This window comes from Dufourea novaeangliae, unplaced genomic scaffold, assembly GCF_001272555.1.
Source record: "Dufourea novaeangliae isolate 0120121106 unplaced genomic scaffold, ASM127255v1 scaffold1, whole genome shotgun sequence".
Classification (NCBI taxonomy): Eukaryota; Metazoa; Arthropoda; class Insecta; order Hymenoptera; family Halictidae; genus Dufourea; species Dufourea novaeangliae.
Window position 1 is genome coordinate 862,458 of NW_015373885.1, and position 12,919 is coordinate 875,376.

The following is a 12,919-nucleotide window of genomic DNA, read 5'->3' on the forward strand; positions in this document are numbered from 1 at the left end:
TATGTAATAGCCACCCTCCTCCCCCCTGCAGACTAACCCAGTTTTGTGAATAAACTTCTGGATATTTTTTAAAATAACGGAGATATGTAATTAAAATGATCCAGAAGTGCGTACATCCAGCCCACCCTATATGCCTCTGCGTCGCACAAATAATCGGACGACTGGTGGGGAAAGCGCGCGTTTAATTGGCACTCGTTAATTGATCAGTTCCTGGAAACTCGGCCCTCTATAGCCCCGAGATGATCGATTATTGGGCGCCTACTGTATTTTCCCAGAATGTCCATTTTCTCAACTGTTGATAACAAAGAAATTGAAATGATCTGTGGATCAAACGCGCCAAAGGTCTCCTTTCTTCAATTCATAGATGTAGTCGAGAATAGACAGTTTTACCGTTACGAAACCTCAGAAACGTCCAAGTTTTACTTTACCTTATCTTTACCTTATTTTAATAATTAATCTGTACATAGCTCGTATGAAGAATTCTTTGTATTAATTTCTACAATAACGTACAGTAAACCGGAAGATATGGAGAATAAAACCAAGCTCAAGAAACGAGGTTATTATTCTGAAATCATTACAGGTGAGTAACCAAAAGATCAGTACGGAATTACATTTATTCCATTTATTTCTATACCATAAAAGAGACAGAAATAAGAAAACCATTAAAACTGCGTTGACCAACGTATGATCGATACTGTAAATGAATGAATATGATGTATAGGCACAAAGGAAGATCCTGTCAGGCCTGAAGTTGTTCTACGGGCCATTGCACCAAGAAGGGCAAAACTTGCGTGGCAAGTTCTCACCGAACACCACAGTGCTTCCGTGCAAGAATTAAAAGGCCAGGAAACTTATAACTTTCTCGGTGAAGCACAAAGATGGATGAGCTTCAACGCGGATCGAACAATTGTGAGCAAAAAAAGAAAGCCACCCATAAGAATTACAAATTTTTTTATAGAAAAAGCTTAATGATGCATAATATCCAAGATGAATTACCAGTAATTTCTTGACAATTTTATAAAACTTATCCGTATTCTTCATTTTAAACTTTTTTTTATCTATTATTACTATTTCTTTTGATCGAATTACGCGAACTCGTGCAATTTTCTGTATTTCCTTTCTCTACGATCTCGCCCGTTTTACGTGCACATTATCGAAGAGATATTTCGTCGATTCAGACGTTCCCCGCGGAAACGTTCACTCCGAAAGTGCAAATGGAACTGAAGGTGGAGCCGAAACGATTACCGCGAAACGTGGCGATGGAGAGACAACGGAAGCTATTTCGAAGCATACACACTGAAGATGCTTTGGACGCCGTCGGGATCACACCGAGGGATATCTTACCACCGTCCGCCATTTTACCCTTACTGCCTCGCGAGGAGATCTACGGTCTGTTCGGTACCGCGCACTTGTTTCCGATAGAGATTTTTGACGACGAGGAATACGAGCGTAGGTACAGGACCACAAAAGCCAATTTAATCGATACGAATATTTTTTCCCTCTTCTATAAAATTATAATAAATATTGATTCTGTTAATTTGAAGTCAGGGTGGACGCAGCAGTAATGAACATTATACATAAAAACGAGTAAATTAAGTTATTAAAACAAGCAAATGAATAAATGTTGATAACTTTCAATTTCTTGTTTTATGTTTGAACAATTGTTGCACGATTGTGTAGAAATGTTCATTTCCTTAATATTCTTCATTCATTGGTGAAAATTATATTTTTTCCTTTCACTAGAATTAATTCAGTTTTTCCAATTTTTCAAATTGAAATCTCTATGTTATAAAAACTTACAGATATTAAAAAATCTACTTCTCACGACCCAAGTATTTATTAATATTATAGCAATTTACCCTATACCGTTCCCTATACGTGTACCGGAAGTTATCTCAATAATCGAACAAATGAATATAACTTTACGACAATGGAACGAGTCCGTAATGAAAGTTTATCACAATAGTGTTTATTGATTTCCGATAAAATAGAACAATCGAAGACAGGCTGAATCTCGGTGTCATTAACGGGGTACAGTCCCCGTTACCATCCAACGTGTTCATTCCGCGGCTTCAAGAGGAGGAACAAAAATTCGACAAGGTCGATGATATGCTGGACAATCTGTTCTGTTGGTGTGACTCAGCTGTGACCGATTACGATTACGACAAGAGACTGTGGTCGGTGATCACTTCGGACGGAAGCAAACGATCGTACTCGGTACCCAGACTCTACGTACGATTTTACTCCGAACACCCGAATTTGTTCGCCAAGAGGGTGGCCGCGGCCGTCGAAAGCAGGAGAATCGCCGAAGCTTCCATAAAGTTATCAGAACCATACTATATTCCCCTTTATTCACACCTGATTTTTTTTACTTAATTTTCGAAATTTTCATGTAGATACAATTTTTATCTGGACTGCATGCAACTGGACGGTATGGACACTTTGAGCGAGACGCAGAAGGACGCCATTGTTCGGCTGACCGTGAGACGACACTTGAGGATCAAACGGGAGTTCATATCGACGGTGCATAAACGTTTGTCCAGAAAGACTTTTATTTTACACATTAACTGCGACAACTAGTCAACTATTAATGTGTTCGACTGTTTTTGTTTAGAGATCAATGACACAGTAGGATTATCCTCGTTGAAAGTCTTAAGGGGTTAGCCCACTTTGGACGCTAAACATGGAAACTACATTTTGAAAATATTTTTGCCAAAATAATGAAGTAAATAGGAAATTTGTTAAAATATGTACATCATTTTCGCCAAGAAATTGCTATCATTTTTAGGCTCTGAAGTGAGCTAACCCCTTAACTTTGTCTCAGAGTTGGGCAAACTTTTTATCTAAATAAAAATTTCGAATAACGAATAAAAGATAAAAAAATTTTATTCGTTATTCGAAGTTCGACAGTATTTGTCGTTCGAACAGTTATTTAAATATTTTGTATCTAAATAATGCCCAACTCTGCTTGGTCCCCGTCGATATATTAAGCAGAAAATCGAACTGTTTTTCAGCTGATCGAAGAGATCTCCTTGGACTATCAACGGACAATGTGCGATCTGATGTGGAGGCGAATGATAGAGCGGAATCCGGGAATGTTTAAATTCATCACGTGGATGCCGAGCATGGACGAGGACAGCGTGCCGAAAACAGGAAAGATCGATACGGGGATGGGAAATTTCACGGTAACTCCTCGTTCCCGTAACGGTATGTTGGATCGTTTCATAAAAGAATCCGTCTTTTAAGCTCACGAAAGGGTGGGCGGGTGAAATTACAAAATTCCTGGAACACTGCTTGGCAATTACATTTACTTGCACGAAATATAGGGTCGTCCGTAAAGTTCGTAGTGTTTCCAAGAACAAAGTTGCAATCTGTATTTTTCAATGTATATCATATTCTTATTTACTACTATTTATACCATTTCTTTCGACTTTTCGAATAATGTCAATATTATCCAAAATAACGCATTACACATTGATTGTATCAAAAAACGTATTAATTTAACATACAATTTTATGTTTGTATACCTTATTTTTTTCGATATCGAGGTGACCGCGAGATTCACAATTTGGTGAAACCTATACTATTACAACACGTTGAAGTACAGACTTCCCTCGATTGTCGTCTAGTTCTACACGATTATTGTCCAGACGTTATTCCCACCACTGGGAGGTCGGGCGTGGAACCTATCAAACGCATACTTTGTTGTCGAGGCTCAGGCTTCGGGCAAAAAAATTTACGAAGGTCTGAAGCGTTTCTCCCAATTCAATTATTGTCCCGGTGCGGACCCGAGTTCGGGACAATAATCGAGAGGAGTCTGTAGAACGAAAATATAACATTAATTCCAATTTATCGAATCCTGAAATCAGCCAATAAATTCACGGATCTGAATGACTTTTTCAGTGGCTCTATTGAATACTTTAAAACATCCCTAGATAGAGCACTAAGAACTGTTTAATCTTAGTTAATATTTTATTAAAAATTTCCTGTTGCGACTAATTCCATACTGTATAACATATTGATGTTTTTCTAATAATCTATAACTGTTTATACCCGTTAAATAACTAAATAAATAAATAAACAATGTTATAAACAACAGCCAATATCAGCGACTATAAGGGAATCTGTCCTTGAATAATATTGTTTGTTCAGGGAACGAAAAAATTCACTCACTGGATCACGTTGTACGTGCTGAGGGAGGTGTACGACGCGATGGCCTGCATCGTGGCGGAATGCATCCACGTGTCCTCGATGAATCTGTTCGCCTCTACCCAGGGAAGGATCATGAAGCTATGGGAATTCGAGGACATGAATTCATTGGCGACCAGCACGGTGATAAAGTACCTGAAGGAGCCGTGGCTCGAGAAGATCGCGCAATCAGTCCGAATGTGCCTGCGCGACGTCGGGAAGGGGTGGTTCAATCTCGAGCAAAAAATCCACGGTGTGTACGACGTGATGAAACTGAAGCGTTTCATGGACCTGACCACGTTGCGCATGCAGGTGTGTAAACAATCGATTTTCGAAATACAAACAAACCTACACACGCTGCTCCATCCTTGTGCAATAACATTTACCCTAGATTGTGTTTGGTCGCGAGTCGATCGATCGACGAACTCGTGATTTCTTTAGCGAGCTGAGAGAGTAGCAGCAGGAGGGGCTAACGTATTTACATGCTCGCCCATGTTTCTGTAACTTTACTCGATTATTTATATGGCCAATCGAAAAGTTTTGCTGTACTTGGTTGGTACTACTTTTTGACTTTAAGGAAGAAATCAGCCTTTTTATTCGAAGTATCCTTTCTTTAAAAATATCTGAAGGACGTTTAATTCAATTTTGTATCTCTTTCTAGTTGTCCATATATTGGTAGAAAATATTTTTAAAAAAATTACCTTAAAAAAACAAATATTTTTGTCAAAACCGTGCTTCAGTTTGTTACTTTCTAGTATCCACGATTCTATCGCGTACAGTTTCCCTGAAGGAACACATTATAGATGTATTACATAATGGGTTATTAGATCGTTCTATTACCGTTTCCACTGAATTTACTGGAATTTTCCGTATATAACGCCCCATTCATTGGCTTCGTTACCAGAATCCCATCGAGACAGTAAATAACTGATGTTGGATTAATCGTGTCGGGTATAATAGCGGTTTCACGATGAGAGAGATGCTTGTTGTGTACACGTTCCAACACTTCTATGGCATTGTATCGTGCACAGTGTACAGGATGGATGCACCGATGAATGACCACGTATCAATGAATGAACTTTATATATGAAACCGAGTGAATTAAGTTCTTAAAATAAGCAAATGATTAAGTATTTATTTTTTTCCAATTGCTTGCTTCATATTCAAATAATTTTCGCGCTATTAGTTAGAAACGTTCCTTTATTGGTGAAATCTGTATTTATTATTTTTAATTTAATTAATTACATTTTCCTAATTTTTCAAAATTGACATCTGTACATTAAAAAAAGGTAGAAATGTTAACAAATTTAATTTTCCGGTAGCAAATATTTATTCATATTATTATCATTTAAAATTCGACTTTAGTAGTTATAAAATTATTTATTGGTGCGTTTACCTGACCTGATAGTCTTTTTTTTTAGATAGAGTCTTCTCATATTACGATTTTCGAAATTTACGCAGCACGCACTACGAATTATGGTGGAGAACTCGATCGTGTCTTACGGCGAGAGCTTGGAGAACCCTGCGCTCTGCGTTTTAGGGGTCGACGAGTCTTTCACCTGGGGAAGCAACTTCGTCAAGAGTCAGTTCACGTCCACCTATCCACCACTCTTCAACATAGAGATTCAAATGAACAACGAGGTGGCATATTATTCCACGGATCCCGATCAATTCGGGGTAAGGATCGACAAATTTCGGGGCTACTTCCATGGGCGTAGACAATCAATCGGGAAGGGGGGCAAAATTGATCAAAGTAAATTTCATAATATTACTTTAAATGGATTTTACATTCATTTTTACATACAAAATATCAGTTACTAATAATATAATATTTTTCTCGTCTAAAGGGGGCTAAAATTCAATTTTTTGCCACAGGAAAGTGGCCTTTGCTATATCCTAAAAGGGGAGAAATTGTATTTTAACTCCCTTCAGGGGAGAAAAATATTGTATTATAGTAACTAATATTGTGTGTGTAAAAATAAATGGCATAAAATTATGGTGCAAGTGCCCCTCCCTACCCCCTGGCTTTAAAATAGTGCACATGGAATAAGTCCAGATTGTACCAAAAAAAAAAAAGTAAATCAGGGCTGTCACCGGATATTTTTGGCAGTATTCCATATTCTGGACGCTGATTCATGATTACCGATATTCGGTTCGATGGTGAGATAGCGGTTTTCCGGGATCCCTGAATGGCACATGAAACTGGAGCACGCTTATTTATTGCAATATTTTTTTCATTGTCATTCGAGGAACATTCTTTGCGGAAAATCTCGCAAAAAGATGTGAATTACCGTAAGTCGGGGTAATTTTGTCTCAGTTAGAGATAAATTTTTCCTAAAGTCAGATAATTATCATTTTCGTTTTTGCAGATGTTTTACAGGTATTTTTATACGAATAAAAAATACCTTTTTGCATAATAATCAATAAATACAATAGTATGATAATATATATTTTATATCAATAATTGATTTAAAAATTTGCAAGCTGGGAAATGGAAAATAATCATTTTCTGATTTCAAATATAGTTACTGTAAGTGTGTCAAAGTTACCCCAATTTATTGTGCCGTTGTTGAACGCTTCTCCGACTTCACGTCAAGATAACAATCGTCTCCTTGTACGACACCGCCCTCGGCGCCTGCCATCAAATTCGACAAGTCCATCCGTTTCTGCTCCCGGCGTTGAAGTTCCCGGCGGATGTTTTCCTGAGTTCAGTCGGATTGCTGGAGGACCAGGTGTGCGACATCCGGAACCGTTTAACGCTGGCTTACCAAAAGTCCACGGTGCCACTTAAAGCGTACGCTCGTGAATTCCACAGATTCCTGGAGCTTTTCAATCTAAACATCGCTAACTACATCGAGTAAGTAGCCGTTGGCGTTTATTTTTGTAGAACTGATGTATGAAATCCTTCCACTTTTCTTCTTATCGATATTATTGAAAAACAGATTATTTTTATACAAGACAATTTGTAATTTCACCAAATCTGAAAAATCGATGTATCCTCGATATGGGTGTATGAAGAGTTTGTTCCTATTATATATTTTCAAAAAGATACGTTGAAATTGGTCCATGGTGAATCTAGGAAAATTTCAGTGGTGCCTCCTTGATGCCCAAAGCACTTGCTTATTTTGTTCAATGATTAACCAGCCCAGACAACCCAGTTTCAAAGTTCCATGTTCAACCGAACAAAAAAAATTCAGAAGAATCTCTAGTAATATTTCTTCTATGCCCGTTGCAATCGTGGAAATGTCTCAATCGATAGACCAGATATGAATAGAGATATACCGTGATATCAGAGGCAAAGTATTGAACTCCTTCCTGGTTTCGCGATGAATAAAATATTTCCACTCCCTGTGGGAGGTTAAGCTCCCAGTATTCCGGTGCCGATTAATTCATTCGAAGCCGAGTGGCTAAATGAAATTCCGTTTCCGGCTGTTCAGCGAACTGAAGCAAGATGAGGATCTCACCACGTTGGACATAAAGGATGCGATATCGCATCAGATCGGGATGAAGTTGAGCCTCGAGGCGAAATTGCCGAACGTCATACCGATCGGCCCGTTCAACGTGAACGTGCTGCCGTTGAAAGAATTCCTGATGCAGAAAAGGCACGATTGTTCCACGGGGTTGCTCGAGATGCTCACCGAGAGGTTACGCAACCGGGTCGACGAGATCCTGGACGAATACAGGGAGATACGTATCAAGCTGAAGGAACAGCCGCAGAGCATCGAGCATATATTCGAGATTCGCGACTGGATGGAGACCATACCGCTTCGGGTGCAGAATCTGGAGGAGAGGATGGATAAATTGAAACTAGACTTCGACGTACTGGACAATTTCTGGTGGAACCTGTCCGACCAGGACTTCGAGGCGAAGTGGGAGGCGATTGGGTCTCCTCTTCAGATTCAGTTGCAGGTACACATATGCAAATCCATTGAATCGAGCCTGTCGCCGTTACTGGTAGCTGTTTTACAATTTTTCTATCGTATTTTCGACGATTGCTCACGTCCCCCGTTGTGGTTATGACCATTTCATCTCTTGAGGGATACTGGCACGTATGTGCACGTTTCATTTTTCTTTTATACAAGAATCATTCTAAAATTGTAATTAAATATTCACTAGGAAATTCTTTGACAAAACAGGGTACTCTGCTAATTGTTGGTTGTTAATATTGACATATTTTAATTAAGTACAGCTGAAAAATAAAAAAAAATGTTTCTGAGCTTAACCTATTCGTCCCTGAAGAGGTTAATTTTCTGACTTGTCTGTGTCGTGCTTAGTTTTGGGTTCGAGTAGCGAAAGGGAATGGGGACAGCTCAAGATTTTGGTTAACAGTGCTTATATTTTAATAGAAAATACGATGTAATAGTAATAAAAATAAGGTGTTAGAGATTAGTAATGCCTTGCAAGATTTGAATACTTACTTGGTGGAGTACTGTACTTTAACCTCTGTAAGAATTACACAACTCTTGAATCCTGCAGATCGAGGAGACGATCGAGTGGCATATCGAGGAGCAAGAGAAGTTCTACAGAATTCAGGTGCAGGACGAGGTCTTTCTGCTCGAGAAAATCGACACGCTGGTGGGCAACGTTCAGAACATAAGCCTCCAGTCAGACATGAATCGAATACACGAGACCGCGCTCGACGTGAAACGCGTTTGGAAAACGATGACCGAATGTCGGGAGACAGGGCTGCTACTGAACGAACGACAGAAGCTGTTCGGAATGAAAGTGGTGCCGTTCGAGCATTTGCAGAAGCTTATAAGGGATTTCGAGCCGTACAGAAGTTTATGGGTTACCGCCTCAGGCAAGCTTTCAAACGTCGATCTCCAATCTAATCCCCCTTATCGAATATCAGTCTGTATCCCATCGTGATATACGATGGTAATATTAAAAAATAATAAACTTCGAAGTTCTGACATCTTTTGCTGTCCACGAATTGAGACAGATTTATCGATTTGAAAAGTTCGACAACGATAACATTCGTTATCCAAACCAGTAGTTTCCGTAATAAAGTGACTTACCTGGAATTCACTTGTAATCGATAGATTGGTTGAAATGGTACGACATATGGATGGACAATCCTCTGGTCAATATAGACGGCAGCCAAGTGGACAGCCTGGTAATGGACATGTATCGAATAATGACCCGGGCTGCCAGAACGTTCCAGGAACATCCGAGTAAACAGACAGATTCTAACCTAAAAACGATTACACATCCCGTCCGTCTCCGCCCGGTTCTGAATCGACGTTGTTCTATCTGATAGAGGTGCAAGCGATAGCCACATCGATAAGGGATCAGATAGACGAATTCAAGCCGTACATCGGTCTGATACAAGCTCTACGTAATCCGGGGATGAAAGATCGACACTTCGAGCTATTGAGCGCGCAAACGGGTATACAGATGGTGCTCACGCCGTCGATCACGTTCAAAACCCTATTGGTGCTCGGTATCGAGCAGTTCGAGGAACTGGTGAAAACCGTCGCCGATACGGCTGCCAAAGAGTACGCTACTGAACGAACGTTGAATAAAATGATGGAAGAGTGGGAATCGATTGTCATGGAAATACTCCCGTACAAGAACACTGGTGAGCATGCAGATTCTCTGTTCATGGTTTATGGACGGAAAGGTCGAAAGCTATTCAGTAGATCGAAACGGAAATGTGTTTATACTTACGATTCGCGAGAGCAAATATCTTAACCTATTCAAAAGTACCTACCGTTTGTATACTGCTGAAGGATGAATGTTTTAAAATGCCATTTTGGGGTACGGTACTTCCGGTTTGAACAAAATCGTTGCCTTTACGTTACCTACAGGTACATACATAATAAAAGTCCCCGAAGAGACGATGATGCTTCTGGAGAATCACATAATCAGCGTGCAACAGCTCAGCTTCAGTCCTTTGAAAACCGTATTTGAGGATGAGATCAACGAGTGGGAGTACAAGCTGAAAATAACCGAGGAAGTTTTGAATTTGTGGCTGGAAGTACAAAGGCGGGTTAGGGGGCAATAAGTTGACGATCCTGGCTGGGGGGCTACAGTTTAAATATTTAACGGCGAAAGTTCGGTTTTTGTTGCAGGGAGTGGATGTACCTAGAGCCAATATTTACGTCAGAAGACATTAGTACGCAGCTGCCAGCGGAAACAAGAAAATACAACGCCATGGAACGGAATTGGAGGCGAATTATGAAGAACGCCCACGAGCATCCGTATGTGAGTTTCGATTCAACCGTGTGGAAATGTAATTTGCTTCGGTCGGGAATTATTGCCGTTGGGCCAATCGACACATTGATCGTGTTTATAATTTCATTTGCGTTTCCCCGTTTTGTTTCCTCCTTCCCGTGTCATCTTTTCGTACATTTTTTCGTTTGCAGATCATCAGGACGTGTCCCGATATAAATCTTCTGGAGAGCCTACAAGAGTGTCAGAGCCTGTTGGAAGTGGTGCACAAAGGTCTATCAAACTATTTGGAGGTGAAACGAAGAGCGTTCCCGCGTTTCTACTTCCTCAGCGACGAGGAATTGCTTGAGATCCTGGCGCAGGCGAAGAACGTACACGCGGTACAGCCGCATCTACGCAAGTGTTTCGAGAATATACAACAGGTCCGGTTCGAGGAGGACTTGGAGATCACAAGAATGTACTCGGCCGAGGGCGAGGAGGTGATATTCCGGCCGTCCATGTATCCCGAACGTACCGTAGAATATTGGCTGAGCGATCTGGAGAGGGTTATGCGAAACACCATACGTGAAATCATTCGTGAGGCACTCAGTGTCGTCGAGACCACACCGAGAAAAGAGTGGGTTTATATGTGGCCGGGACAGGTGACGCTCTGCTGCGGCCAGACTTATTGGACCGCGCACGTCGAACAGGGGATTCGCGGGAACGCTCTTCGAAGTTATTACAAGGAAATGCTGGGCCACGTAAGTTCCTTAATTCTTTATTTTATCAACCACGCGAATTTATTGCACACTCGTGTATCCGTCTACTGCCATTGATGCTATATTTATGAGAATCACGACTTTGCATTTCAAATCCAAAGATGTTAGGTTAGGCATTTAGGTTTTGGGTATTAGGTATATTACTCGAACACGTAATGTGTTTTCTAGATCCTAACGATGTAGAATGTTCTGTTCATGAGAAGAAGGGCGTATGTTACAAATTTTTGAAAAAGGTACCTCGTGGGAGGGGGAAAAGACACTTTGGCAGAGTCTTTAGTACTCGACACTGCCACTAGAGGTTAGGAGAAGTACAGAAAAAGTAAATAATCCGTGATGCTACACTGAGCAATGAATTGGGTTTTACGTTTTCCTATAAAATGTATAAAATGTAGCAACGTACGCCCTTATTCAATTAAGAGTTGTGCAGTTTGATAAACGGTTAGCTTCGATTTCGGCCATTCGACAATAAACAAACCGAAGTGCTTGCGTGTTTACTAATTGTATTGACGCGGGACTACGCTCATATGTAGCTCGATGGTTTACGAGAATTGGTGAGGGGCCAGCAAACAGAGATACAGAGGCTGATGCTGGAGGCGGTGATCACAATCGAGGTGCACGCGAGAGATGTTACCCACAGGTTGATCCAAGAACGTGTTTCGAACATCAACGATTTCGACTGGATATCGCAGTTACGATATTACTGGGTGGACGATACCGATCTGAAAGTGCGCGCTGTCAACGCCGAATTTCCGTACGGGTAAGTGAAAAACACGTTATTTATTTCTAGATTAGATTTTATTGTCGACTGCATGGATAGAAAAATTGGTAGATGCTGGATGTTTCTGTAAACAGGTAAACAAAATTAAGCAGAACCTTTCTTACGCACCGTAGTTGGTCATTTTCAGATAAGCCTTTTAAACTAGAACTACCAGCCTTGAATGTATACTAAATTAAATTGCGAAATATGTTAACCTCTGTACTATATAATATAGTGTTATGTAATATACCTAATAAATTAAAGGTCGATATGAATACCGACGAAAGTGCATTTGTGATTTCAGTAACTGTAAAATAATAAATCTGAATTCCGTCACTTTACCAGGTTTGGTAGTTCTAGTGTTAAGTAACTATAACAATATCTGCTAAAGATTGCAACTGTTTCTGGTGCACCATGAGAAACAGGGATTAATTGCTTTTAGATGCATTCGATTGCACTACAGTTTCCTGTTCCCTTTATGCAGGGTGTTAAAAAAATGCCGTTCAGTATTTAGTATATAGGACACACTGTACTGAATAAAAAAGCCTTCGTACACATAGCTTAAAAGGTCAACCGTTTCCGAGATATAAACATTTTTATATTGAATGATTTTTTGTAACACCCTGTATATACTGGACTGATTGCGGTTTTGGTTGTCAAAAGGTACGAGTACCTGGGAAATACCGGCCGACTCGTCATTACTCCGCTGACCGATCGATGCTACCTGACACTGACCGGGGCGCTCCATTTGAAATTCGGCGGGGCGCCCGCCGGCCCGGCCGGAACCGGAAAAACGGAAACCACAAAGGATCTCGGGAAAGCGTTCGCAATTCAGTGCGTCGTTTTCAATTGCTCGGATCAGCTGGATTTCATGTCGATGGGGAAGTTCTTCAAAGGCCTCGCCAGGTATTATTCATCTCCATGAATATTATACAGGGTAATTAAAAAAAAGGCTCACACTTTATAGGTTAAACAGTACTCGCCAAATGTTGATAACCTAGTTTTAAATACACATGAATTCACATTAACGCGAGTGACTTTC

General features: G+C 40.3%; 1 protein-coding gene across 1 annotated transcript in view; it reads left to right on the top strand.

Moving 5' to 3' along the window:
- Window positions 1-525: 525 nt before the first annotated feature.
- LOC107192530 (dynein heavy chain 1, axonemal-like) overlaps window positions 526-12,919 on the top strand; it is a 155,937-nt gene continuing 143,543 nt past the window's right edge. Inside the window, exons 1-19 of the mRNA XM_015581850.1 lie at window positions 526-580; window positions 722-909; window positions 1,179-1,453; window positions 1,992-2,321; window positions 2,397-2,523; window positions 3,015-3,185; window positions 4,153-4,500; window positions 5,650-5,865; window positions 6,786-7,045; window positions 7,626-8,097; window positions 8,574-8,609; window positions 8,695-8,989; window positions 9,231-9,362; window positions 9,449-9,769; window positions 9,999-10,180; window positions 10,267-10,395; window positions 10,557-11,102; window positions 11,651-11,877; window positions 12,541-12,783. Of these exons, the coding sequence (XP_015437336.1) occupies window positions 526-580; window positions 722-909; window positions 1,179-1,453; window positions 1,992-2,321; window positions 2,397-2,523; window positions 3,015-3,185; window positions 4,153-4,500; window positions 5,650-5,865; window positions 6,786-7,045; window positions 7,626-8,097; window positions 8,574-8,609; window positions 8,695-8,989; window positions 9,231-9,362; window positions 9,449-9,769; window positions 9,999-10,180; window positions 10,267-10,395; window positions 10,557-11,102; window positions 11,651-11,877; window positions 12,541-12,783 (4,553 nt within the window). The remainder of the gene's footprint in view (window positions 581-721; window positions 910-1,178; window positions 1,454-1,991; window positions 2,322-2,396; window positions 2,524-3,014; window positions 3,186-4,152; window positions 4,501-5,649; window positions 5,866-6,785; window positions 7,046-7,625; window positions 8,098-8,573; window positions 8,610-8,694; window positions 8,990-9,230; window positions 9,363-9,448; window positions 9,770-9,998; window positions 10,181-10,266; window positions 10,396-10,556; window positions 11,103-11,650; window positions 11,878-12,540; window positions 12,784-12,919) is intronic.